Source organism: Muntiacus reevesi, chromosome 11, assembly GCF_963930625.1.
Source record: "Muntiacus reevesi chromosome 11, mMunRee1.1, whole genome shotgun sequence".
Lineage (NCBI taxonomy): Eukaryota > Metazoa > Chordata > Mammalia > Artiodactyla > Cervidae > Muntiacus > Muntiacus reevesi.
This window is the reverse complement of record NC_089259.1, coordinates 2,313,031-2,338,340: the sequence shown is the minus strand read 5'-3', so window position 1 is coordinate 2,338,340 and position 25,310 is coordinate 2,313,031. Positions and strand designations below refer to the sequence as shown.

The following is a 25,310-nucleotide window of genomic DNA, read 5'->3' as shown; positions in this document are numbered from 1 at the left end:
TGTGGGCAGCACGGGCTGCTCCTCCATCTGCGTATTACAAGTCTGGCTGAACACTGGAACCACCAGGGAAGGTTTCAAAACTACTGTTCTAGGCTCCATCAGGGGTCAATTAAATCAGAATCTGTGCAGATAAGCTTCCATATTGGTTACATTCAAAAACTCTCTAGGTGTATTTAATGTGGTCAAGGTTCAGAATAACCAGAAATTATAACCAATCATATCCTTTATATTTATATGAAGAAATTGATGAAAATAATACCACAGCTCCCATGTGTGATCAGATAGTGACCTATAAAGAGAAACTATTTAATTAAAAAATCTAATATTAATCAGTGATGGTTCCAAAAACTCAAGAAACAAAAAACAGTCTAAGATCTGTGGTTCTCCAAGCATGGTTCTTTGGATAAGCAGTCTCTGGGAATTTATGAGAAATGCAAATTCTCATGTCTACCACAAACCTAAATCCATAACTCAGTGGTGGCCCTAGCAACCTGGGCTTGGATAAGCGCCTCAAGGGTTTCTGATGGATTTTTAAGTTAAGAATTACAGCTCTACACTAAAAGGCCAACTTGCTTCTGTTTTCTTACAGCATCTGTTTTCTGCTATAATTACAGGATTGTTCTGTGCTTCCTTTTCTAAGTCACCGCAAAATCTTCCTAGAAGTAAGGTATATAAATTATAAATTAAAAAATTAACGTTTTAGCAAAGTAATCACATTTAGAATTGCCTTCATTATTGAAATATCTTTTATTAAATGGATTCATGTGATAAACTCAGTGAAAAACAATCTGTTAAAACTGTGGCCAAAATTGTCCAGAGGAAAAATTTGCTGGGTGGCTCAGTTTCTCTACTTTTCAGTGTGCTCTGTTGGTATCAAGCAGACCCAGATTAGTCACAAGAAGCTACACAGACCTATTAGCTGCTGCCTAATAACCCAAACCCCCCAGGGATGTGTGAGTCTACCTGAGATCCTAGCTTTCCCTTCACCGGTTATTGCCACTGGGGTTTACATCTGTCTCTGATTTCCATTTGTCTCTACCTCATTACTCCAACAAATCAGGAGTTAGTTATATGTACTGTTAATAACAACCAAAATGTAAAAATAAAACCCACTCCTGGACTAGCAGCATTGAGAAATCATCACAAATAAACAGTAATAATAACTGTTCCTAGTTGAGAAAAAAGACAGAAGAGATAACACTAAAATGTATAGTTTTTCCTTAATGGATAACATAGTTTGATAAGAAATACTGAGAGAGTTTCTCTCCTCCCCCACTGTTTCTGATCTCCCTGTCCCTCATATTTTGTCAGTTGCAATAAGAAAGAAAAAAAAAGATATAATTTTATTGCTAATTAAAAAGGCAAAATAATTAGACATTTTGTCTAACTGCTGAAAATTTTTAAATGCATCTAGTGCTGTTGAGGGTTTGAAGAGTGGACAAGCCACTGGACGCAGGGAGGAGTGTGAATTCATATCATTCCTTCTTCTGTCCCACATCAGTGTGGCAATATGTATAACAAAGCCTTAAAGTTGTTAACCTCTGTTAACTTATCCTGAATAAACAGTGCTGTTTATTATAAAGATGAGAATTTTAAATATGTAAAGGCAAATCTATAAAGAAGCTGCTTAAGTATGTATGACCCATTCTTACTCTGGGGGTAGTCCAATACGGTATTTCACAGATAAGGAAGCAGGGTAAGTGAAGAACTCAGGAACGCATATTTAGTGAACTACGCATTTTCCCCCTTCCATAGATTTAGGAAAGGCAGAGGAACCAGAGATCAAAGTGCCAACATCCGTTGGATCATCAAAAAAGCAGGAGAGTTCCAGAAAAACATCTACTTAAGCTTTACTGACTATGCTAAAGTCTATAACTTTGTGGACCACAGTAAACTGTGGAAAATTCTGAAAGACATGGGAATATCAGACCACCTGACCTGTTTCCTGAGAAATCTGCATGAAGGTCAGGAAGCAACAGTTAGAACTGGACATGGAACAACAGACTGGTTCCAAATGGGAAAAGGAGTACATCAAGGCTGGATATTGTCACCCTGCTTATTTAACTTATATGCAGAGTACATCATGAGAAATACTGAACTGGATGAAGCACAAGCTGTAATCAAGGTTGCCAGGAGAAATATCAATAACCTCAGATATGCAGATGATACCACCCTTATGGCAGAACGTAAAGAGGAACTAAAAAGCCTCTGGATGAAAGTGAAAGAGGAGAGTGAAAAAGTTGGCTTAAATCTCAACATTCAGAAAACTAAGAACTTCACTTACCCTGCATCTGGTCCCATCACTTCATGGCAAACAGATGGGGGAAAAATGGAAACAGTGAGAGACTTTATTTTTTGGGGCTCCAGAATCACTGCAGATGGTGACTGCAGCCATGAAATTAAGAGATGCTTGCTCCTTGGAAGAAAAGTTATGACCCACCTAGACAACATATTAAAAAGCAAAGACATTACTTTGTCAACACAGGTCCATCTAGTCAAAGCTGTGGTTTTTCCAGTAGTCATGTATGGATGTGAGAGTTGGACTATGAAGAAAGCTGAGCGCCAAAGAATTGATGCTTCTGAACTGTGGTGTTGGAGAAGACTCTTGAAAGTCTCTTGGACTGTAAGGAGATCCAACCAGTCCATCCTAAGGAGATCAGTCCTGGGTGTTCACTGGAAGGACTGATGCTGAACCTGAAACTCCGATACTTTGGCCACCTGATAAGGAGAACTGACTCATTTGAAAAGACCCTGATACTGGGAAAGATTGAAGGCAGGAGAAGGGGAAGACAGAGCATCACCGACTCAATGGACATATGTTTGAGTAAACTCTGGGAGTTGGTGATGGACAGGGAGGCGTAGTGTGCTACAGTCTATGGAGTCGCAAAGAGTTGGACAAAACTGAGCGACTGAACTGAACTGATAGGTTAGAATCATCATTTAAAATATAAGAGTATACATATGTATACCTACGGCTGATTCATACTGGTGTTTGGCAGAAACCAACACAATACTGAAAAGCAATTATCTTTCAATTGAAAATAAATAATATAAAAAAAATAAAAGTAGCTTCTATTTCATATTAATGTTATTAATTCAAAACTACCTTAATATGAAATTTGACCTTCAAAGATATAATTTTTTGTGACAAATAAATGAAAATAATCTTTTAGAAGAAATGTATACATTTATTCACTTAATCTGGTTCTAACTCATCAATAATAGAATCATGTGCATTGCACTGAATTTTTTCTTTGATAATAGACTATTCAAAAGTATTTTATAAAAAAAGTTACTCAAATTTTATAAAATTAAATCTAAATGCATTACAAGCTTGTTACTTTGAGAGTTCACCTCTGATACAGGTTTGTGGGTTACAAGTTGAGGACAATGTCTTATATAGCAACAGCTTATACGCCTGGAAAATGCTGCTCTTTTAACATATATTGACTAGACCTGTCATATGAGGTCTCTCACTCAAAGGTCTGAGTGATGTGGAGTATTATATTACTACAAAGTAACACAGTCTTGCCTTTACTGGGCAGTTTGACATAAGTGCTATGATGGAGCTCTAAGCTGTATCAAAATCTATTTATTCTCAATATGAAAAACACCTACAAGCCAACAGAGTAACATGTGAAAGGCTCAGATAGGCACTTCACACAATGAGACATTATGTGAGAAATATTATGTAAAGAGCCAAAGGAACATGGAATAGTTTTGATGTTACTCATGAGGGAAATGCAAAATGAAACCACAATGAGATATCCTACCAGAATTATTGAAATGGATTCTCATACACTGTTGATGGACGTATAAACTGGTACAATCATTTTGGAAATTTGTTGGGCAGTAGTCACTAAAGCTGAACATAGGTTTATTCAGTGAATATATTTCTGGCAGATCCAGAAGACACCTACAAGGATGTTCTTAGCAGTACTATTTATAATACCCCAATTCTAGAAACAATATAAATATCTATCAACAGAAGGAAAAAAGTCTATATATTCAGAGTGGAATACTAAATAAGCATTAGAATAAACAAATTATAACCACATACAACAATATGGATACAAAGGGTAAGACTGTATTCATAAAAAAGAAACAGAGTTAAGTTTGGTTACTGCTGTCACAGTCAGGACAGGGCTTGGGGGGAGGACTGAGCTGGAAGGGGCTCTGTGTTTCTAGTAACATTGTTTCTTGATCTAGGTATTGGTTACACAGGTAAGTTCACTTAATGAGCATTCTCAAGCCAGATACTCAGAAGTGTGTGTAGTTATAGTTTTATACAGGTTATTCTTCTATATAAAGTATATATTTAAAATGAGGTAAGCACTGTAAGGCTTCCCTGGTGAGTCAGCAGTAAAGAATCCACTTGCAATGCAGGAGATGTGGGTTCAGTCCCTGGGTGAGGGAAGATCCCCTGGAGAAGAAAATGGCAACCCACTCTAGCATTCTTGCCTGGGAAACTCCATGGACAGAGGAGCCTTCGGTGCTACAGTCCACGGGGTTGCAAGAGTCAGACACAACTAAACCACCGCCGCCACCACCACACCATCATCAAGAAAGTTGCAAGCGTTAGTCGCTCAGTCATATCCAGCTCTTTGCAACACCATGGACTGTAACCCACCAGGCACCTCTGTCCGTGGGATTCTCCAGGCAAGAATACTGGAGTGGGTTGCCATGACCTCCAGGGGACCTTCCTGACCCAGGCAGGTCACCTGCATTGCAGGCAGATTCCTTACCATTGTGAACCAGCAGGGAAGCCTACCATCATCAAGAAGCATAAGAGAATAAGAAATGCTTAAATAAAACAAAATAATACTTCCCAGTGCAGTACAATCTCGGGTGGCTGAACGCCACTTGTCCCTCTAAGAAGTTGGGGGACGCCGACCGCTCAGGGGTCGCGTAACTAGTTAGCTAAGGGCATCACAGACTCCCAGTGCAGTACAATGCACAGTGCCAAATACCTTAGTGACACTAAGACAGGGTTTTGCTGAGGCAACAATCTGTATATTTATAGTTTTTAAGGCCTGATTTTGAAGTAAGATCAGATACTACACTTGATCTTAGCCAAAATGCCCAGAAATAATAACTGAATCACTTTACTGTACATCTGAAACCAAGGCAACATGGTAAACCAACTCTACTCCAATAAAATTGTTAAAAATTTTTTAAAATAATAGAAATAATTTTATTAAAAAAATGTAGAAATAGTATTTGGTATTTCTTAAAAGAGGACATTGACAGGGTTAAAGAAGATGTTAGAGTAAAACTACAGATTCTAGATAGGATTGCAGATCTGTTTGGAAGAGGAACACAGGAGTGACCCTGTGGGTCTACAACATGGAAACAAACAAATCACACTTTTCAAAACAGACAGGCATGAACACAGGAGCACAGAAACTACCATGACGAGGGCTTAGGAGCAGGACATGAAAACTCATCACAAATATTGAAAAATATTACTTTCAAAACCTTCCCTTTTCATGGCTTTAAAATAAAAGAATATATAGAAGACAGTGTTACTTTCTAGGAATATCCCAGGTTTCTACAACATAGTACCCAGAGTTACTGACTCTGTCTGCTTCATTCTGTCACTGAATGTATTTCTCTCTCACCCTGAGCAGATCATGTCTTTTTGTATTTAGGTGAGGAAAGGAAATGGGGATCAGTGAACAAAGAGGAAAGAAGTTAATATCAGTAGAGTGGAGAGTAACAGGCCTTGTCCAGTTTCCAGCAAGTGAGTAGCAAAGAGGGAGAGCAGTGTTTAGGACATGATGAGAACCCTGAGATGTATCAGAGAGGACGATACTGCCAATGGTACAAGTGTGGTGTGGACCCAGGGGCGCTCCTAGGAGGAGGTGCTTCTCTGCCTGGAGACTCCACTGGTTATCTCTTCACGCACCATACCCTTCACTGACTTGTGCCTGCACGTTCAAAAACAGACGACCATCATCATCATCATCATTTGAGAAGTTGCCTCATGACAGGTCACAATGAATTTTTAAAGAGCCTTTTCTCTTTTTTCTCCTCCTTTGAGACATGAGAAAGACTAAGAAAAAAGGATGAAATTATACTTTTCACCCAATGATAAAATATACTTTGGATTAAATAAAGCTCTGCTCATGGTTTATCAAACATCAGCTTAAGGATTCCTTAGCCTAACTATATTAACAAGAAAAAAAAAAGGACTAATAATAAAAATCTCCTGGTTGTATCTTATACTTGTAGCCATGATATTCTACAGATCTGGAGTTATTAACTTGTCAGAATCAAAGTATAAGATATTATTAATATTTTAAATGTTCAATCTAAACAGTGTTTACTGGTTTATCTTTCAATATGGATATATTGGTAAATGAGGATTTTGTTTTTATTTGCATATCATATTAGCACTTTTCTGCCGCATATGTGCTTTAATGGAAAAATATATGCATATAATTTAATAGGCCAAATCATATTTCAAAATAAAAAAAACCTGCCAGAATCTCTTAACCTTGAGGCCACTATAATGGACTGAGTGCGGGAAAATGAAGCTGATATGTGAGGTGAACGGTGATGCACTGACACTTTCTTTAGCATACTTCAGCGTTCCTTTATTTCATTATTCCTCTAGAAATCAGGATTAGGCAGCTCCTCTGACTAATTAACCCAAAGAGATTTGACTAATAGAAGGAGATTGCAAGCATGATTAGTTAAATGATAATGTACATAGCACTTAATGATCATTATCATTTATTCTAATACCAGAGCTAATAAATGGTGAAACTGCTTAAGCCAAATGCTGTCATATCACAATAACTTACATCATGGCTAATATTAATAATTTCTAATTTACTTGGGAATCGATGGGACATGTAGCTTTCTTAATGCATGTCAATGCTGTCTTAAATAAACTTATAGATGCTTTCAAAGTAGAAAAATATTTATCTCCTTACCTAGACTACATAACAAGTAGTCATATCACCATTTCCCTCCAAAACACAAACAGTTCTTCTGGCTACACTAATACATCCTCGGCTTTCATGAAGCCAGTATAACGAATTAAGACAACTTATTTACAGTCAGTCAATAATAGTAACTAATATGAATTCCAAATGCAAATCTCATCCCATTCCCTTGCTTTCTGAGGATTCAGTGAATAAAGTTTGGACATTAAGTTCTTATGTAGCACTGGAAGGCTACTTTGCTCTAAAAGCCAAATCCACACACATACACACCAAGCAGAGTGGTACTTGATTTTCTCTTATGCATTTCAATAATTCTCTCTCACATTAAGAATTGCAAAGGACAAAAATATTGAGATACATGCTGCAAAATCACTGGCCAATGTCATCTACAGGACACAAAAGCAGCAGGAAGATGGTCTGACTTACATGGAGAAGCACAGTCACTATCCTGAGCTAGAGGTACCACCACCACCGACTCTCATCCTCTTAAAGAACACACAGTGAAGAGCAACTTCAGTCTCTGGATCACATAAAAATGAAAAGCTGAGAGCTAGGAGAGAGAGAAGTCCCTTTTATACACAGTATGAGAAGAGAGAAAAGAAAATGAAAAATAAAAACAAAATCAGTGTATTTTAGTAAGGAAAGAGATAGATAACCAATGAATATAAGGAGAACTTTGCGCTTCCGGTTACTCGTTAGAGATAAACTGAGTCACCAGGTGTTTTCTCATCCTGACTGCCATCTGTTGCCCATTTAGAACTTTAATATTACTAACCTTAACTTCTAAGAAAGTCAATGGCTACTTTATAAGAAATTCAAAAGGCCTCTAATAAAATATAAACATCCATTGTCCTTGACTCTCTTGCCTTATTGATGCTTCTCCTGTTATTTCTTGATTCATCAACTATAGACATTGATTTCCTGTTGTGAGATTGAAGCTTAATATCCTCACAACTTGGGTCTCTCCATAGGGCTTCTCACAACATAGTTTCCCCCAGAACCGAGGGGGGGGGAGACACAGCACCCCAGAGGAAAACCACAATATCTTTTGCAACCTAATCTCAGATGTACGTGTGTGTGTTCAGTCGCTCAGTCGTGTCCGACTCTTGGCGACCCTATGTTTGCTGGATCCTGGGCTTTTGTTTGCTGGATTGGCGACCCTATGGACTGTAGCTCACCAGGCTCCTTTGTCCATGAGGTTTTCAGGCAAGAATACTGGAGTGGGCTGCCATCTCCCCCTCCAGAGGATATTCCTGACCCAGGGATCGAAGCCACATCACCTGTGACACCCGCATTGCAGGCGGATTCTTTACCCACTGAGCTGTCCGAGAAGCCCCAATCTCAGAAGAAACATACTATCATTTCTGCACTGTGCAACTAGTTGCAGACTAATCCTAGAAATGTTGCTGAGGTGAGCTACACAATAAAGAATACTAGGAGGCAAGGATCACTGCATCTGTCTACCAGAGTGTTTATTACTATTATGACTATAAAATAGCATATGAGGCCATGTTAAATGCAAGTAGAGTATCATGATTATACACTTGACCCCTGTACAATATGGGTTTCAGGGATTTGACCTCTGAGCATTTGAAAATCTACATATGATTTATAGTCATATGTGAGGTTCCCCATGCATGAGGCTCCTGCCAACTGTGGTTCCACATCCATGGGCTCAACCAACAGATGGTGTAGCATTACAATGTTTACTATTTAAAAACTGCACATAGAAGCGAATCCATGTAGTTCAAACTCATGGTGTTTAAGGGTCAACTGTATATCATTTTTTTCTAGAATAATTGTCTCATTTTCCAAGTGCCTATCACTCTTCCCATACTCGTCCTCAAAGCTTTACAATTATACAATTGTACATAGTTATATACAATTATACAAAAATTAATATAACAAAAATTATAGTCAGATACATTATATTATTTGTAAATTCTCTTATCTGTAAATTCTACATTTTTTCCCCTTATCTTCCCTATAACCAACTCTGTTTATGCTTTTCCAAATATCATACTATTTTTTTCTACTACCATATTTTTCATCCAACAGATTTGTTTCTACCCCTTTTATATATATACTGCATATTATACATATGACATACCATGGAAATATTTGACATCTTTGCAATTATTAATTGCTTTCCTCCACATTTTCTGTGTTCAGTAAGAGCTCCTCAGGTTTGTCTTCCCTTGTTTTTTTTAGGTTGAATGTTTTCCTCAAGTGTCAGCTAATGAATCCTTGGCCCCACTGAATACTCCAGAGAAAAAAAACTTGTGTGAGCAGGTTTGTTAACTAGTGGGCTTCTCTGTGGCGTGCTCTTGTAATAAGCTCGCAGTTTTTGAGGGAAGAGGGTCCCAAACACCAGTATCGGAAAGCCTTCTCTCTGGACTGTCTGCGGCCCCCAGGAGAAGCTGCTGTCCTGCGCCTGGAGCGGGAGCTGGCTCACGCTGAGCGGTGGGTGGGCCCGAACATGACTGTCCACAGACCCCTGCTCTCCTGGGGCCCGCCTGTGTTCAGGTAGCCCCTGTTGTCAGTGCAGTGCCTTGCCTCTGACTGGCACCCCAGTTCTAGGGTCTCCACCTAAGTTTCGCAGACGTCGTCTGCACTCTCACCTGCTCAGGGAGGAAGAAATGCAGTGCAGCCAGGAGGTCGCAGGTCTGGCCGTGGTGCCTGCCGCCTGCATGGGGCCGACCCGCCCCCCGTCACCCCGCTTCCCGTTGGACGTCCCTCCCCTCCTGTCGGCGCCTCCGGGCACCTGCGGGTTCTGAGCCCTTGGGTGCTCCTGTGAGGGCACGTCGGTGCTTCTCACTGGGGTCCCTGTTGTTGCGGGCTGAACTGTACCACCCGAGACTCATGTTGAAGCCCTAACGCCTGGTGTCTTATGCATGGCACCGGATTTGGAAACAGGGCTTTTGCAGATATAACCAAGTTAAGGTGGGGGGTCTGTGCTCGCAGTCGCTTCAGTCGTGTCGGACTCTGTAGCCCGCCAGGCTCCTCTGTCCCTGGGGTCTCCAGGCAAGAACACTGGAGCGGGTGGCCATGCCCTCCTCCAGGTTATGGTGGGGAGCCCTAGCCAAAAGCTTCAAGTCCACAGAAGGTGGTCACGTAGCCCTTCCCTGGCGGACCAGTGGCTAAGACTCGGAGCTTCCACTGCAGGGGGCGTGGGTTTGATCCCTGCTTGGGGAACTAAGATCCCGCATGCCATGTTGTACGGCCAAAAACAAGGGCATGTGAAGGCACAGACACACTGCGGGGCTACGTGCAGAGTCTGGGATGAGCGTGACATGGCTGCAAGCCGAGGGACCTGGAGGACAGCCACCTCCACAAGAGAGACGGGGGGACGGGGCCTCCCTCAGAGCCTGCAGGAAGAACCCGCCCTGCCCACACCTTGAGTCTGGACACCCACCTCCAGGATCCCCACAGAGCACTCCCAGGCCCTTGGTTTGGGGAATCTGCTTGGAAGCCCTAAGCCCCTGGGTGCCAGCTCTAACCGCCCCCCGCCCCCAACAACATTCTCTTTCCTGTCTTCACATCTTGCTGTTCCAGGCTGACCATGTCTTGACTTCACAGAATTTGACGCTGGTTTTTGCTGCTTTTTCTCCTTGTGGCTTTGCGGTAACACCCAAGCGGAAAAGGAGGTAAAAACACCTTTATTATTTTATTTTAAAATCAAAGTCTGTATAGACTTTTAATTCATCTTTTTCTCTTTGAAACTAGTTCATACCAATTAATACATCTTAAGCGTAGCACAGGAACTATCATATGTAAAAGAACTAATTTCAATCTCTCTAATTAGTAGACTCATTCTGCAAACTACTGCCACTTTGCACAAGAATTTATAATAACTTTCTATTGACAAATGCGTCATGCAGGGTAGGCAGAAAAGGAGAAGAATGCAGAGGAGCTAACAGATACTGAACTTACGGAAACCTGCTCAATTACAGGCACTCTGGCTTCCCAAGTGGCAATGGTGCCCAAGAAACAACTTGTCTGCCAACGCAGGAGATGAAAGAGACAAGGTTTCTATCCCGGTCAGGAAGATCCCCTGGAGAAGGGCATGGTAACCCACTCCAGCATTCTTGCCTGGGGAATCCCATGGATGGAGGAGCCTGGTGGGCTATGGTCCATGGGGTTGGAAAAAGTTGGACACGACTGAAGCAACTTAGCACGCCACATAGGTACTTTAGTAGAGTCCTTTCACATGTTTTCACTTAATGTTCTAAACAGCCTAAGAAGCACATAGTATAATTTCTTTTTTATAGCCGAGGAAAAGTAAATGCAAAGGTTAAATAAGTTGCTAGGGTCATCCTTTCACTAAGTCAAGAAGTCACAGCAAGGCTTGACTGCTCCTGAGGCCGGTGCCTGATTCCATGCTGTTTTCCAGGTCAGGCTGTTTGGCCAGATCACTCAAGGCTTTTAGAAACAGGATTCAAAAATATGACTACTTTTACAAATAGTCAGTGAGTACGAACAGCTATTGCTTTAAGTAACTACTATGCCTGACAGGCATTTGGCAAAATCTTTATTTCTGATACTGACAACACTTGGAAAGTGGTTTCTATCTGTGACTGCTCCAAACTGACCTTTATTTTTAATGAGGGCAAATAAAATAAAATATAAAAACAAATCTAGTAGTCCCTTAGAAAGAGTGAAGTTTAGCACCAAGTGCTGTTAGCAGGAAGAGACCTCAGACACACGATGCAGAGGGCTCCTGCCGGCGGAAAACCAGCAGCACGGCGTCACGGCCTCCCAGAGAGGGCGCCGCCTCACACGCAACACCACACCCAGACCACGCCGAGACACGCGGGGTACAGACGTTCCAACAGAGCTTCCTCTACTTCACTAGCTAACTGCTGCTACACAGAACACCCCGCCCTCTCAGAACCGGGATGACTCTGCCTGGCTGGCGCCCTAAAGCTCACTCAGCTGGCCCACGCCAAACTGATCCCTACGGTTACACTTGGAGATCAGGCAACTGGAGAACCAACCACCCTTTGTCACGGGACCTGGGGAGCACCTCAGCTAATTTACTTTCCCTCAGGTTTTACAGACAGTTATTAATACACAAGTGATAGTCTCTCTTTTCAGCTGGCCCACTGATACAGACATCTTCCTGCATCTCCCTGAGCAGTAACGTTTCACAATCCGTCCAGGAGACGCGCCACTCTCTGCTGCCCTTGCCCCGCGTGCCCACACAGAACCTGCCGCTTGCAGGAGAGGCCTGTGCATTCCAGTTCTCAGAGAAGAGGATGCCATCAGGTGAGACCCCAAGCTCCTGACTCAATATTTGTGTCTACTTCTCTCCACACACCCTTCCTTTTGACCATCCAGGTGCTCAAACCTGTGCTCTCGCATCCCACCCCCAGGAACCTCACCCTCACTACCGCCCCAGGAAACACGCATCTCTCCCCACTAGAGTGCCTTTCCTTCAGAATGGACGCTAAAGTCAACGCCACACAAAAGACAGAGTCACAACCCTCTCATTGAACTACAACCCGCTTTAGTTCCAGCTACTTCTCTTGTTTCATTCTCTCATGCCCGAGCTTTTAGAAAGGACAGCCTCCACGACGCCTGCACTCAGCACTATCTGGCTTCGTTCCTACTGTTCCACCACGAACACGCCGCCAGAGGTGAATGGTGCTGTCTGTGCCCTAGGGCCCGCTCTGTGCCTGGTGGGCCTCCATCCTTGACAGACCTGGCCTTTCTCAAGCCTGGCTTTGCGGACCACTCCGTGTCTTGGCCTCTCAGAGACTGTTGCTTCCCAGCTGCAGAGTCTAGTGAGTCTTGCACATCTTCCTGCCCAGGAGATCCAGCAAGACTAATGACCACCCTGGGTACAAGGATATTGTCAGCTCCCTGCATCCTGAGTGAACCTCCACAGTGGTGCTGGTTCACTGGACCTTAACTGCTCATCCTAAACAGTTTATTTGTCACTAAAATTACAGACTTATAATAAACCATTTGATATGTTCCCCACATTTGTGACTATGTCAGTTAAAGACTAGTTTTCAAAGGACAAAAAAATTACAGTAAACATCATGAGACTCTTACTGATGCAGTCACAAATGTGGAAAATGCATCATGCATACATGTATAAAAATGTAACATGTAGAAACAGAAAATTTGTAACAAACCAGTAACCAAACAAGAAAAAAATTATGCTTTATTCTTTGGGGAATTTGATAAAATCCAGATCCTTTTAGCAGGGGGAAAAAACACAAAAACTCCAGCACAAAATTTAGAACAAAATTAAAGTTTAAGGAGTTTCTAAACTCCATCCACTGACTCCTTATAAATCCAGATTCTGAACCTAGGCTTTAAGAAAAGGATAGATTTAGAATGGACCAAAAACATTTAACAGCAACAATTATAGTCCACTGAGTAACACAAAGAGAGACATATTAATCATAACAACTATTTCAGGGAAGTCAAGGACATCCCTTTCTTCACACAATGGTTCTTTATCTCCTTTGCACTCAGTTTAGTCTCAGCCTTCAGCATACAACTGTGAATGCTCACTAAAGGAAAGGCATTTGTTTTTTCTTGCATAAATGTCCTTTTAAAACAACTTGAGAATTTTCTAACCTGCTCATCCTTAAGAGTCTGTCTGATAAGGACTCGCCAAAAGGTTGTCCTGCCCTGACTGCAAAGGAGAAAGGCCTTTCTGTCCACCCACAGGGCACTGGGACCTGGGCGGGAGCCTATTGAGTCTGTTCTTCCTCGTGTGGGACTGTACAGTAAGGAGGAGAGACTGATGCCCGAACAAAATGTAAAGTCACCCAAACTGTTTTACATTCCTGGCCTAGAAAAGTTTCCTTAAAAAATATTTAAGTCTTTTGACAGTTACAGGTAGCATTTAATTCCGCTTGAAAGCCCAAGTGTAAGGGTGTAAAAAACAATTAGTATTTTAGTAGTTTCCGTCCTTAGACAGGCACAAATTCATCAGAAAGAGAACAAAAAATCATCTCAAGAAAATAAGCCATATTATTCGTTACGCTTTTCTAGTTTAAAATAGGATATTATTATTTTAATGAAAATGGTAGCCCATATACTACTTTGATAGATAAGGTTTTCTAGACAAAGACTGGTTTGGGATTGTCCTCCCTGTTTTCAGAAAAGCCTGAAGGCAGCTCGTGCTCAGTAGACACCACTGAAAATCTTACACATTTCATAATTCTGCCTCAAGACAAATTCTTGCTGCTCATGGAAAAGGTAGGTCAAGAAATAAAGGGACTGAAGGCCGAGTGCAGCAGGGAGGGGGATAGTTGTGTGTGAAGTTTTAATACATCAACAACAAACCTATCCTATGAGCTTCCTTTAGTTATTTTGTGAGAAATATGCTAATTCAAAGATATCTAACTAGCTTCACATTTAATTCTGACTCCAGTCTTGGAGAGGCAGAGCAGCTGTGCCTGGAGGCAATACAATCTTATTTCTATAAAAATCCCTCAAAGCTCCATACATAACTGGGAGAGTAAAAATAGATAATCAAATCCAAATTAAGGCTATTAAGAATTGATTTAGTGTAAAGATAATATAGCAAGATTTTGTTTAGGTTATGGATGTTCACTAAAAATGTGTAATACTTGTTTGCCTAAAATTTTGATTATGTTTTATCTTATTTTGTCACAGTTAAATAGTTTTATCATTAGGGATTTTAATTGCATATAGTTTATAGAATTCTGATTACTCTATATCCATTTAACCAAAAAAAAAAAAAAAATTCCACAGTACCACTTAATGAAAAGAGAACCATCTAATGAGATGCAATCAAACTGCTAGCAGATGCTCCATAAGATGTGGTTGAACAATTCCTGTTTGTAAAACCTTTGTCACAAACGTTTTAGAGTCTACAGGGGAAAAGAAGTCCCTGAAGAGAGTAGAAATTACTGTACCCTGAAAAACACTGGTCTCTCAGTTGTAATACTCAGTTTTATAAAGATAAAAGGAAAGAAACTAAAGAAAAAAAATGGGGTAAACCATGTCCTTGAAAGTCTTCTTTGAACTTATAATGAAGGTTCCTCTATCATGCAATCTTCCTTTTCATCCGTCATCTGCTTCCGTCACTGTCTGTGTCCATTCTAAGGCTCAGTCCTTGTACTCTCTCGGCTAGAGGATTTCCTGCAGATAACTCATGTGCTTATGCAGTTGTGAGCACAGAGCTCTGACCTGCCTTCTCGCCTCACAACCTGACAAGCTCTTGGACTCTCCCCATTCCTTGAAGCCAATCTATGCAAATTTCAAAGTGGCTACTGGGTCCTTTCCATTCTTCCTTCTAACATGTGTCACTGCAATTCCATACAAAGTGCTCACACTTGTCACTTTCCTGCTCAAAAGCCTCAAGAGTCCAAGTTCCTGGCCTGGCATCAGACTCTCAATATACTTCTTCCTTATCTGGGCCTTTATTTATAACCAGGTCAGTTTATTCACTAATACCCAAATATGGTAAGATTTTATTAAAATGCATTAATAAATATTTTGATTATCTTGGGTTACTATTTTCTATCAACTATAGAAAATTTTTAGATTTCAAATGCACTGTGTTGAGTAAAGAAATGAGACAATGCCCTGTACTTGTTAGCAGATGCTTTCATTTATTTACTGTCGTTAAACTTTGCTTGATTAAGCAAGGGAAAGAAATCAAATTAATAAGTTACTCTGCATTGCTAAGGAGTGAATAATTTAATCAAGATTGAACCTCACCCTTCACAACTGATGCAATAATCTTCAAACCTGTGATGACCAAATATCTCCTTTTGATGACAGATAATATTCTAGGGAGAAGATGAGGAGTTACCTGGTCACAGCTTTAGCAAGTGACATACTAAGCCCTATGTATTTGGGTAACAACAGCACATATGATTTTGCTCAATGTACATTAATTGTTCTATTCAAGTCTAAGCGTAGACATGTCTGTATTCATTCAACACATTCTTACTAAAAACACCCATTGTTTGTTGGTTTCTTGGTTGTCAGGCACCAACCCAGCGAAGAACTGGGGCTGCAGCAGTTAACAAGGCAGAGACCCTCCTTGTCTGCACCTATGGGACTGAGGACTGATGGGGCAGACTGATGAGAATACTTTAAGGGAAATGCAGGCTGCAAAATGGGAAGACTAGGGTGCCCGTAAGAGCATACAGGTCCTAATGAGGGGAAATGGTTTGCTTTTTTCCATTTACTTGTAACTGGAGGATGACTGCTTCCCAGTGTTGCATTGGTTTCTACCATGTAACAGTGTGAATCGGCCTTCAGTATACACATGTCCACTGCCTCCTCAAGTTCCTTCCATCCTCACCCCGTTCCACCCTTCTAGCTCGAGCTTGCTGTGCTATGCAGTGACTTCCAATTCGCTATCTATTTTACATATGGTAATCGAGTATTAATCAGCCACACAAGGGGATGAAACTGAGTCAGTTCCAGTGAGGCGGGTGAACCTGTGTGTGCTCAGCTGTGTCCGACTCTTTGTGACCCCAGGGGCTGGGGACTGCAGACTCCTCTGTCCGTGGGTTGAACCTGGTGCCTATTATACAGTGAAGTCAGTCAGAAAGAGAGAAACAAACACTGTCTGTTAGCACAGTATCTGGAATCCAGAAGAATGGGACCGGTGAGCCTACCTGCAGGGCAGGAACAGAGACACAGGCTGGAGCGCAGGCTGGTGGACACAGCGAGGGAAGGAGAGGTGGCCGAAGGGCGGGAGGAGCCCCGCAGGCCCACAGCCCTGCAGGGTTCAGACTGGGAGCGTGTGCACATGCTGCTTCTGCTTTTTGCCTCACTCTTGCCATCAGGGTTTTGCCTCATTTCTATTTATCCTTCAAAACTCAGCTTTGATTCCAGGTCCCTCTAGAGGCCAAATCTGAACTGTCTCATAAAGTCTGGATAGGTCTTTATGGTATTCCAAAAGCTCTGTGCATGACTGCTATCTTGGCACTAACCAGACACATGAGAACTGTTACTCAGCTGTTTCCTAACTGGATGGTGAATTCTTAGACAGTATCTCTGCATCTAAAGTGTCCAGCAGTGCTTAATACATTTTGCTAAACAACTGAGCAAGTGAAGGCTTAACAAAGAAAAATACCACTCACGATTTCTTACTAGGTCTTAACAGACAAGGCAAAAGATAAAACAGCTAAAGGTTTTAATGAAAGTATTTTGAGTAGAGGTTTACCACTGCACAAGGTCTGGATTATTCGGTGTGTACAATTTCTCTGTTTGTAAGGTTTACAGGAGTTAGAGCACTTGAGGTCATCTTTTGCCAAAATATATCCTGTGATATATTAGCTCCAAGGTCTCAGAGGATACATTATCAGGATTTTCTCATTCTGAAATAAAGATGAATCCCCCTCTTTCTAGTCTACACACAAACATACACACAAAGTCTATATTTATAATCTAAAATTTTCATGATTTTCATGATAAACAGTATAAGTTTATTAAATTAATATAGATATTTTAATACAGTTTATTAAAAGAAATAAACAATGGTCCTAATTCCAGAAGGTGGTTTATTCTTGTGATCCAAGCCTCAGATAAAAGAGTGCTATGCTAGCGGTTCTACTGGGAACGAGGGAGAGGACAGACCAGAGGTTAGAAAATGTCTGAGTGCGTGTGAGAGTGTATCTCAGTGGCACGAATTTATGTCACAAGAGAAAGAACATGGACGCACGTGGCTCATCAGGATGACGAGAAGAGGGAAAAAAAGTGATTCAAGCTGCTGTGTTCAGACACAACACAGCACAGAGATGAAGAAGCTGGACTCGGAAGTCAGGCAGACCTGTGTCTGAAACTTGGCCACAGGACCAGAGGCAAAATATGAGACCTGTTCAATCTTTGGTTACGTTTTACTATAAAACAGAGATAAAAACAATGACTATCTGATAGGATTATTAAGAAGATTAAAAAGGATGTATATAAAGCATTTCAACATACTGCCTGGCTTCTAACTCAAATAACTCAATAAGCAAGGTAATGTAGTAAATATTAGCCTATTAATACTATTATTATTATTAAGATGCAAACAAATTTAAAATACTGTAGAAAATCTCATAGATCTTTTAAAAATAATAAGATATCAACTACTATATATTTTTAGAAAATACAAATATCAGTTGTTACTTTTAGTACACGAGGTGAAGTTGCTCAGTCATGTCCGACTCTTTGTGACTCCTGTGGACTACAGCCTACCAGGCTCCTCTGTCCATGGGATTTTCGAGGCAAGAATCCTGGAGTGGGTTGCCATTTCCTTCTCCAAGTACATGAAAGTAAATCAAAAAACAAAAGGGGTTTACATTACATTTCAATCACATAGTTCAGTTGTAAGGTTAATATTTTTAGTGAAAACAAAGTAATTTTTCAAAATAGATTTAAAAATGAATTCTAAAATGTTATCTTTTCAAAAAATACTCATGATCCTTGTTGCAATGTTCTTAACTAAATTTTGCATTTTTCAAGGTCTAGTGTAATAAATCTTCCATTATACATGTATCTTTAAAAATAAGTCTGGTCATTTGAATTTTTTTTCTACTTGGTGAGAAACACAAAGGGAAAACATAAATATCAATGAAAATAAGTTTTTAAAATGCCTTAAATGATTACATTTATCTTAGAACAGAGAATTTGATCTTTAAGATATATCTCCTTTGACTTGCTATATAATTTACTTGCTTAATTATCACAAAAACCTTAGACTTAAGATAGTAAGTATATCAGCCTTGATACAAAGAGAAGTGCAATGCTTACCTGCTTTTTTCATCTGGACCAAAAATATCAGAATTCATAATTATAGACAAAACTTTGTAGCCTGGACATGTTACTAACTATAAATTATAGTCACAAAAGGACTGTTCTTCTGAAGGCCAGTATACAAATTTATCTTAAAAAGTTTTCCCCTTCATAGCAGCCAGAATACTTAATCACAGCATGGGCCATTATAATCATATTATATCATAACTGGGTCTTCTCTACAATGACTTACAATGTGGGCTGAGTTATTTCACATATTGCATTAATAATAATAACTTAAAAATCTAAGTACTCATATGCAATCAAATAAGAAACATGATGGGAATCAACACTAATGTTACAGTTATGTCACTAAGTAGCTCTGTACTCTTAGAAAGCTCTCAGCCTCTCTGAGTTTCTCTATCCTCTACACACTTTTTGCCAATATTTAGTAAATATTACCCAAAGCTAGGAATTAATTATCCACAATGAATTTTTCTGACGTAGTACAATTTTTTCTTCCTATTTCTAGAATAGCTAAAAGCAAAACAATAAAAATAAACTGTTGAAAAAAGTCAAAAGATCTATTTAAAATTTTGGTGTACATTTTTTTACTTTTTCTTTCATTTATTAAGCAACTATTACGTATACTTCATCTTGATCAGTAAGCATCTACACAGCTAGTAAAAGATCATTACATTCATGCCCCTTTCTTATTTACCTCATATTCTTTTTAGATTACTCTAGAAATCCGACATAAGTTTCTCTATTCAGTCACACATTAATACTTCTAGAATGTTAACTCATCTGTACCTAAAACAACCCAAATAAAGTCTGTCGAGTATCTTTTCATTTATAAATCTAGTAAACTCTGCAAACACCTCACTGAATAAATGTCAATCACGATGGATGAATTTGATTTTGACTAGGAAAGGGAAGCAGAAATCATAATACATAACAGTGAGAGAAAGGAAGCCAAAGTAAATAAAACCCAACCCACACAAAACGGTGTCTTGAAGACAGAAAAAGGGCTCCATGAGCCGGGGGTTCAGGAGCCAGCTGGGGATGTACGAAAGGAGCCAGTCTCAGATAAATATTGGAGACTAAGGTAACTCACCTTTCTTAGTGATTCTAGCACATCCTTCCACAATAATACCACATGAAGCTCTCTGTGTTAAAGATTTGGCCACAGAGTTGGTCACAGTGTTTCACACTGTACTGGCAAATATGGTAGAGTAAAAGAGGTAACAATTCACTAATTCAAACTGCATCTTAATGTAAAGTAAATATACTGCTCAAAACAGGGTTAGGAGAAAACAAAGTTTTTGAAAGGAGACACTGATTATAAATGTGTGAGGCAACTTCAAATAGTAACAATAAAAGCAAAATGTCCTTGAGACCTGAAAGAAGACTCTGTGACACTACCTCCAGGCACTAACGGAGGGATGGAAAATCTGAGTGTACAATCTCATCACAAATATGTACATCCACACATTTTTACTATTTTAGTCACACTGAAACTCAAGAACATCACAGCAGCCTACTACAATCACAGATCAACAGGATAAAAGTAGATAAGAAGAATGTGCAATTTATGAGTACGGTTTATTACCATGGTTACAAACTTTCAGAATAGGCCTCTGAGATGCTGGACTGAGACTCTGCCGAATATCTGTTAAAAATACATATACATAAAAGAAACTTAATATAGAGCTCTGTTCATCTCAGGAAGTATAACAATACTAGACATTTTTCCAAGGTTAAGTATTTCCAGAAGCGAAGCAATGCTTCAATACCCTGATATACTTGAAGCAATAATGTTATGACTTTTACTTCTCCTTTAACTATGCTACTGTGAACTCCATTGGGATAAGGTGCATCTGGTCCCTTAGATGAGACCCATCTCACTAATCAGGCTTTCCCAGGCTCAGCGCATTGATCTGTTAACATGATAGTGACATTGGCCAACTGGAACGCTTCTCTCTCCGACACTTGTCATCGCAAAACTCCTGAAGAGTTGCTGCCCACAGCACCACATTCGTGACACATGACTTTAAAAGAATTATAAAAAAGGGGAGTGCTGTTCTTTGTTACAGTTCCGTAGAAAGCAACATGAAAGAAGCATAATGTTCACCTTTTGGCTTCGGTGTCCTTTTCCTTCGGTCGCGGAAGGCAGCCCCCGACTGCAAGGCCTCCAGCAGACTATCCATCACTCCTGTCTCATCACCCTCTGTGAAAAGAGAAGCCGGGAATTCCATCATCCCTCCGGGTTACCATAGCAATGTCAAAGCACGTGCAGGAACTGGTGATGGTATGGTAGGGGGAAGAAGATCAGATGCCAGGTCTAAGCCAGCAATTTCAAAATATGAAAGGACTTTGACTCCCCCAGAAATCAAATATCTTTTAATGAAATCTGTCTCATTAGTGCCTCTGCCACTGTCCACTAAAGAGAACCAAATTCCACTGATTCACTTTAGAGCACTGTTTTTAGAGTCTGGTGGCACAATAACTTTAAATGGAATGTGGGTCTAGTCATATCTGTGTCTCGGGTTATCATAAATCACATTTCCCTTGTAGAAATGGGTTATTTTCAAGGCATCAGCTCCTATTCTAAAATCGACCAGGTGTGGGAGAATGTTTCTGTTGTTATAGAGATTCTGCTGTCTAAATTTATTGTACAAAATTGTATTTCCAGGCCAACTTCTGTGAACATGCTCCCAACAGCTGATTCTTCATATCAGAGGATAATTGTCCCCAGACTTTCAGTGACACAGAACAATCACTACAAACTTTTACAGAAAGTATGAAAAGTTTGTCTTTTTAATGAAAAATAAACCAAAAGAGCTCTGAAAAATCTGGAAGGATAGAAACACATTATGATTAGTTTAAACTGATATTCTACATATAATTGATGAGATTCTGAATATAGAGCCAACTGTCTGTATTTAGTTACTTTGTAATAATCTATAGTTACATATGTCCATGCTAAATGCTTTTTAAAGGAAGCTGTTAAAAAAAAGGGGGGGGGGTGTTCAAAGAAACTATTGGTTCAAACTAAATCCATGGAAATGCCAAAGATTTTTTTTTTTGGTCCCTGAGAGAGTAGTTATTTTCAGGCATTCTATATGACTGGTACATAGTCATGTCTAAAATACTACATAACTATTTTCCTCTGGATTTTTTCTTTTTTGAAATGCAATCCTTTTCTAGGGAACATATGACAAACGAACTCAGGAGAGTACAAATAACATACTCATTTACAGTTTATAAACAGATATATAAATATAAATACGTATCGGCCGTTTGCAATCTGGTTCTGTTTCATTTTTAGAAAAGTACTAAACTTCATAGGCATAATGTGAAAAAAGGTGGGTGAGCAATAGAGTATTTGGAGGTTGTTAACTTACATGTAAATTTAGTTCTAAAGTGGTTTGATGGCTATTTTAATTAAAATATATTAAATATTTCAGATATTTTAATTAGTACCTAGCAATCTTGGAAATTTACACTCAAACTCTACTACATTTTTCCTAAAAAGAACTGCAGGTAAAGCTAAATATGTAATATATCTCATTAATGTGATATTAGTTGTGAATATATCTCATTAGTAAAAGGAAACTTTGAACTTTCTATAATAAGTTTGCTGTTGACAATAGTATTGATGAAGTGATTGTGAAACTATTACATAGGTATTATAAGCCTGAGCAGATGGGTAGACATGTTGATGCAGAACATGGATGCTTGCAGGGAAATACAAATACAGAGTGGGAGAAGGCAAGGAAGAACCATGAAGTGCTGAATTAGATAGAAAGGTATCTGATAAGCTCAAGCTTTTAAAAAAGTACTTTTCTAGCTTCGCAGTCCCAAAGAGCCAAGAAGTAATGACACTAAGGAGCAGTGAGCACACTTGGCCCTGAAATCTTGGCTTCTAAACATTATTTCTCACTGATAGGAACTGCAATACTTACAAAAATGGCTGTTTCTAGGGCTGAGATCAAGGAAGAGTGAAATGAGTCAGGAAAACACAGTTGTATCAGAAAATAAGAAAGGGCTCAAAGACAGATGTTGGGAGGGGCCAGACTGAAGAATGAAAGAATGTGAAAGTGTGAGTCACTCTGTCACGTCCAGCTCTTTACAACTCCATGGTCTGTCCATGGGATTCTCCAGGCAAGAATACTGGAGTGGGCTGCCATGCCCTTCTCCAGTAGATCTTCCCGATCCAGGGATCAAACCCAGGTCTTCTGCACTGCAGGCAAATTCTTTACCATCTGAGCTAACAGGGAAGCCTTAGCTAGCAGGGAAAGAAGAATAGCCTTAGCCAAACATAGGACAGTCTGAACACTGAATAGGTAATGATGAGAATGCATTATTATACATTGGAAAGAAGAATCATGAATCCATACTGACACTAAACATTTTAAATTTTATTTAAAAAGGGGAAGAAAAAGCTCTATTGAAAAAAGAAAATTCACCATATTACAACTCACACAGTAAGAATTAACTAGGCAGAAATCATCAATGATTACAAAAACTATTGTATGTAAGGTTATGGAGGAACATGGCATGGAGAAAACTCACAGATAATACCTTAACCAAATAATCAAATCTGACATCACCAGTGGGGTACATGGACAACAACTGTCTTCTGAGGTCATGAACTGAAATGGACACAATATAACCTGTGTAGAAATATAAATCTAAATGTAAGGAAACAATATTTTGTGAAACAACTAGTCTAGGTTCTTAAAAGTCATCAATGTCATGAAAAACCAAGAAAGAAAAAAAGAGAAAAAAGGTTAGAGAAACAGCATTTTATGTTAGAGGAGATTAAAGAGACATGACAACTAAATGCAACACAGAATCTCTGATTAGCTCTTGCAATGCAAAGAAGTCACAGATGATATTATTGTGAAAGCCCAATTTTAAAATGTGTTGGGTATTAAATAATTATACTATATCAATGTTACTCTCTTGAGGCTTCCCTTGTAGCTCAGTCGGTAAAGAATATGCCTGCAACGTAGGATACCTGGGTTCGCTTCCTGGGTGGGGAAGACTCCCTGGAGAAGGAAATGACTACCCACTCCAGTATGCCTGCCTGGAGAATCCCATGGACAGAGGAGCCTGGTGGACTAGTCCATGGGGTCACAAGAGTCGGACACGACTGAGCGACTAAACCACCACCACCACCACCAGTCACTTGAGTGTGAAAATTATATTATGGTCAGGTAGGATGATGCCATTGTTCTTGGGAGACAGATGCTGACGTGGTCAAGCTCACTAAACAACTACCCACAGTCTCACATCCTCAATTTCATGCCTTCGATCATGCTGTTCTGTCTGCATAGAACATCCTTCCTGCTTTCTTCACCAAGCTATCTCCTTCTCCTTCCGGACAGACAACTAAATATCCTTTCCTGACCTATATATGCTGAACTGGGTGCCTTTTTGTGTCCTAATGGCTTGAGGTACATATATCAATAAATCCTCTATAATATTGTTTATGTGATCGTTTCTACCACGAGGCTATTAGTTCACTGAGGGCAAGGATTATGGCTTTCATTTAACATTTAGCAAAGATAGTATTTACCAATGTATGTTGACTCTATCAGCAAATGAAGCACGGGTGTGGTCAGCTGGAAGGAGTCCCCACACAGAAGAACAGAAGTCGTGACAGAAGTCAACAACGCTGACTGGCTCCCTCCTCCTCCTGGTCTCACATGTCCGTTTAGCACCTGCCAATTTCCTCTTCTGACTAAACTTAATGTCGGTGGTCCAGAACTGAACTGTTTTTCACCTGAAATACTGTATGTGTTGCCTGAAATGATACTGCTTCTAGTTTCTCCCTAATTCAATTCATTCCATACAGCACTGAAGCAGAATTATGATCCCCTAGTCACAAATTTTCAAAATCACTCACTTCCCACAACATAAAGTCCCAACTCGTTCACTTGGCCCTGACACTGACTCCAATTGCTCTTTAAATCATATCTCTGATTTCCAACATCACAACCTGTTCCTGCACTAAAGGCAACTACCTGTGATTCTCCACAAACATTCTCTCCCATCCATCAGGCTCTACCTGGAACTTCTGTCCCTGGACTTATTCCCCAGTGTTAACAGTTTTGCTTGGCTTCCATTCCCCACTCCTATAATGAAAATTATATAGTATCAGAGTAAGAAGACCTGCATTCTAGTCTGAGCTGTCAACTGGCTACGTAATCATTCCTGAGACGCTTAATAGCGATAATACATACCCATGGTTCAGGAGATGATCAAATGAAATCATATAAATGAAAGCACTTGGTAAATTGCTAAGTGATACAAAAATATATGGAAATAAATTCATAAACGAACTCCATGGTATACTATAGGAAGTTTATGTAATATTCAATTATGTTCCAAGTATTGTTTCAGATACATTATAAATTAAATAACTCTTTTATAGCATATTTAATTATGCCTTTGAATAACATCATTTCTATGGGAAGTTCAGTTCAAATACAAGTAGACTCTTAAAATAATCCAACGGGTGAGATGTGGACACAAAATAAAGATGTTTTTCCAAATGCTGAAAATGCACTTAAAATTTTTACTTGACACACGTTTACTGAGGGCTCTGATGTGCCAGAA

General features: G+C 39.8%; 1 protein-coding gene and 1 pseudogene across 5 annotated transcripts in view; both read right to left on the bottom strand.

The window, feature by feature from the left end:
* DIAPH3 (diaphanous related formin 3) overlaps nucleotides 1-25,310 on the bottom strand; it is a 530,180-nt gene that overhangs the window by 108,847 nt on the left and 396,023 nt on the right. For 4 of the 5 annotated variants that reach the window (XM_065901830.1, XM_065901833.1, XM_065901831.1 and 1 more), the window contains 2 exons: nucleotides 20,815-20,910; nucleotides 20,293-20,352 (listed from right to left, as the gene is read on the bottom strand). The exons of the other annotated variant lie outside the window; for it this stretch is intronic. In XM_065901830.1, coding sequence (XP_065757902.1) covers nucleotides 20,293-20,352; nucleotides 20,815-20,910 — 156 coding nt within the window. The remainder of the gene's footprint in view (nucleotides 1-20,292; nucleotides 20,353-20,814; nucleotides 20,911-25,310) is intronic. 5 annotated transcript variants of the gene reach the window in all.
* On the bottom strand, nucleotides 4,932-5,093 carry LOC136144563 (U2 spliceosomal RNA; annotated as a pseudogene).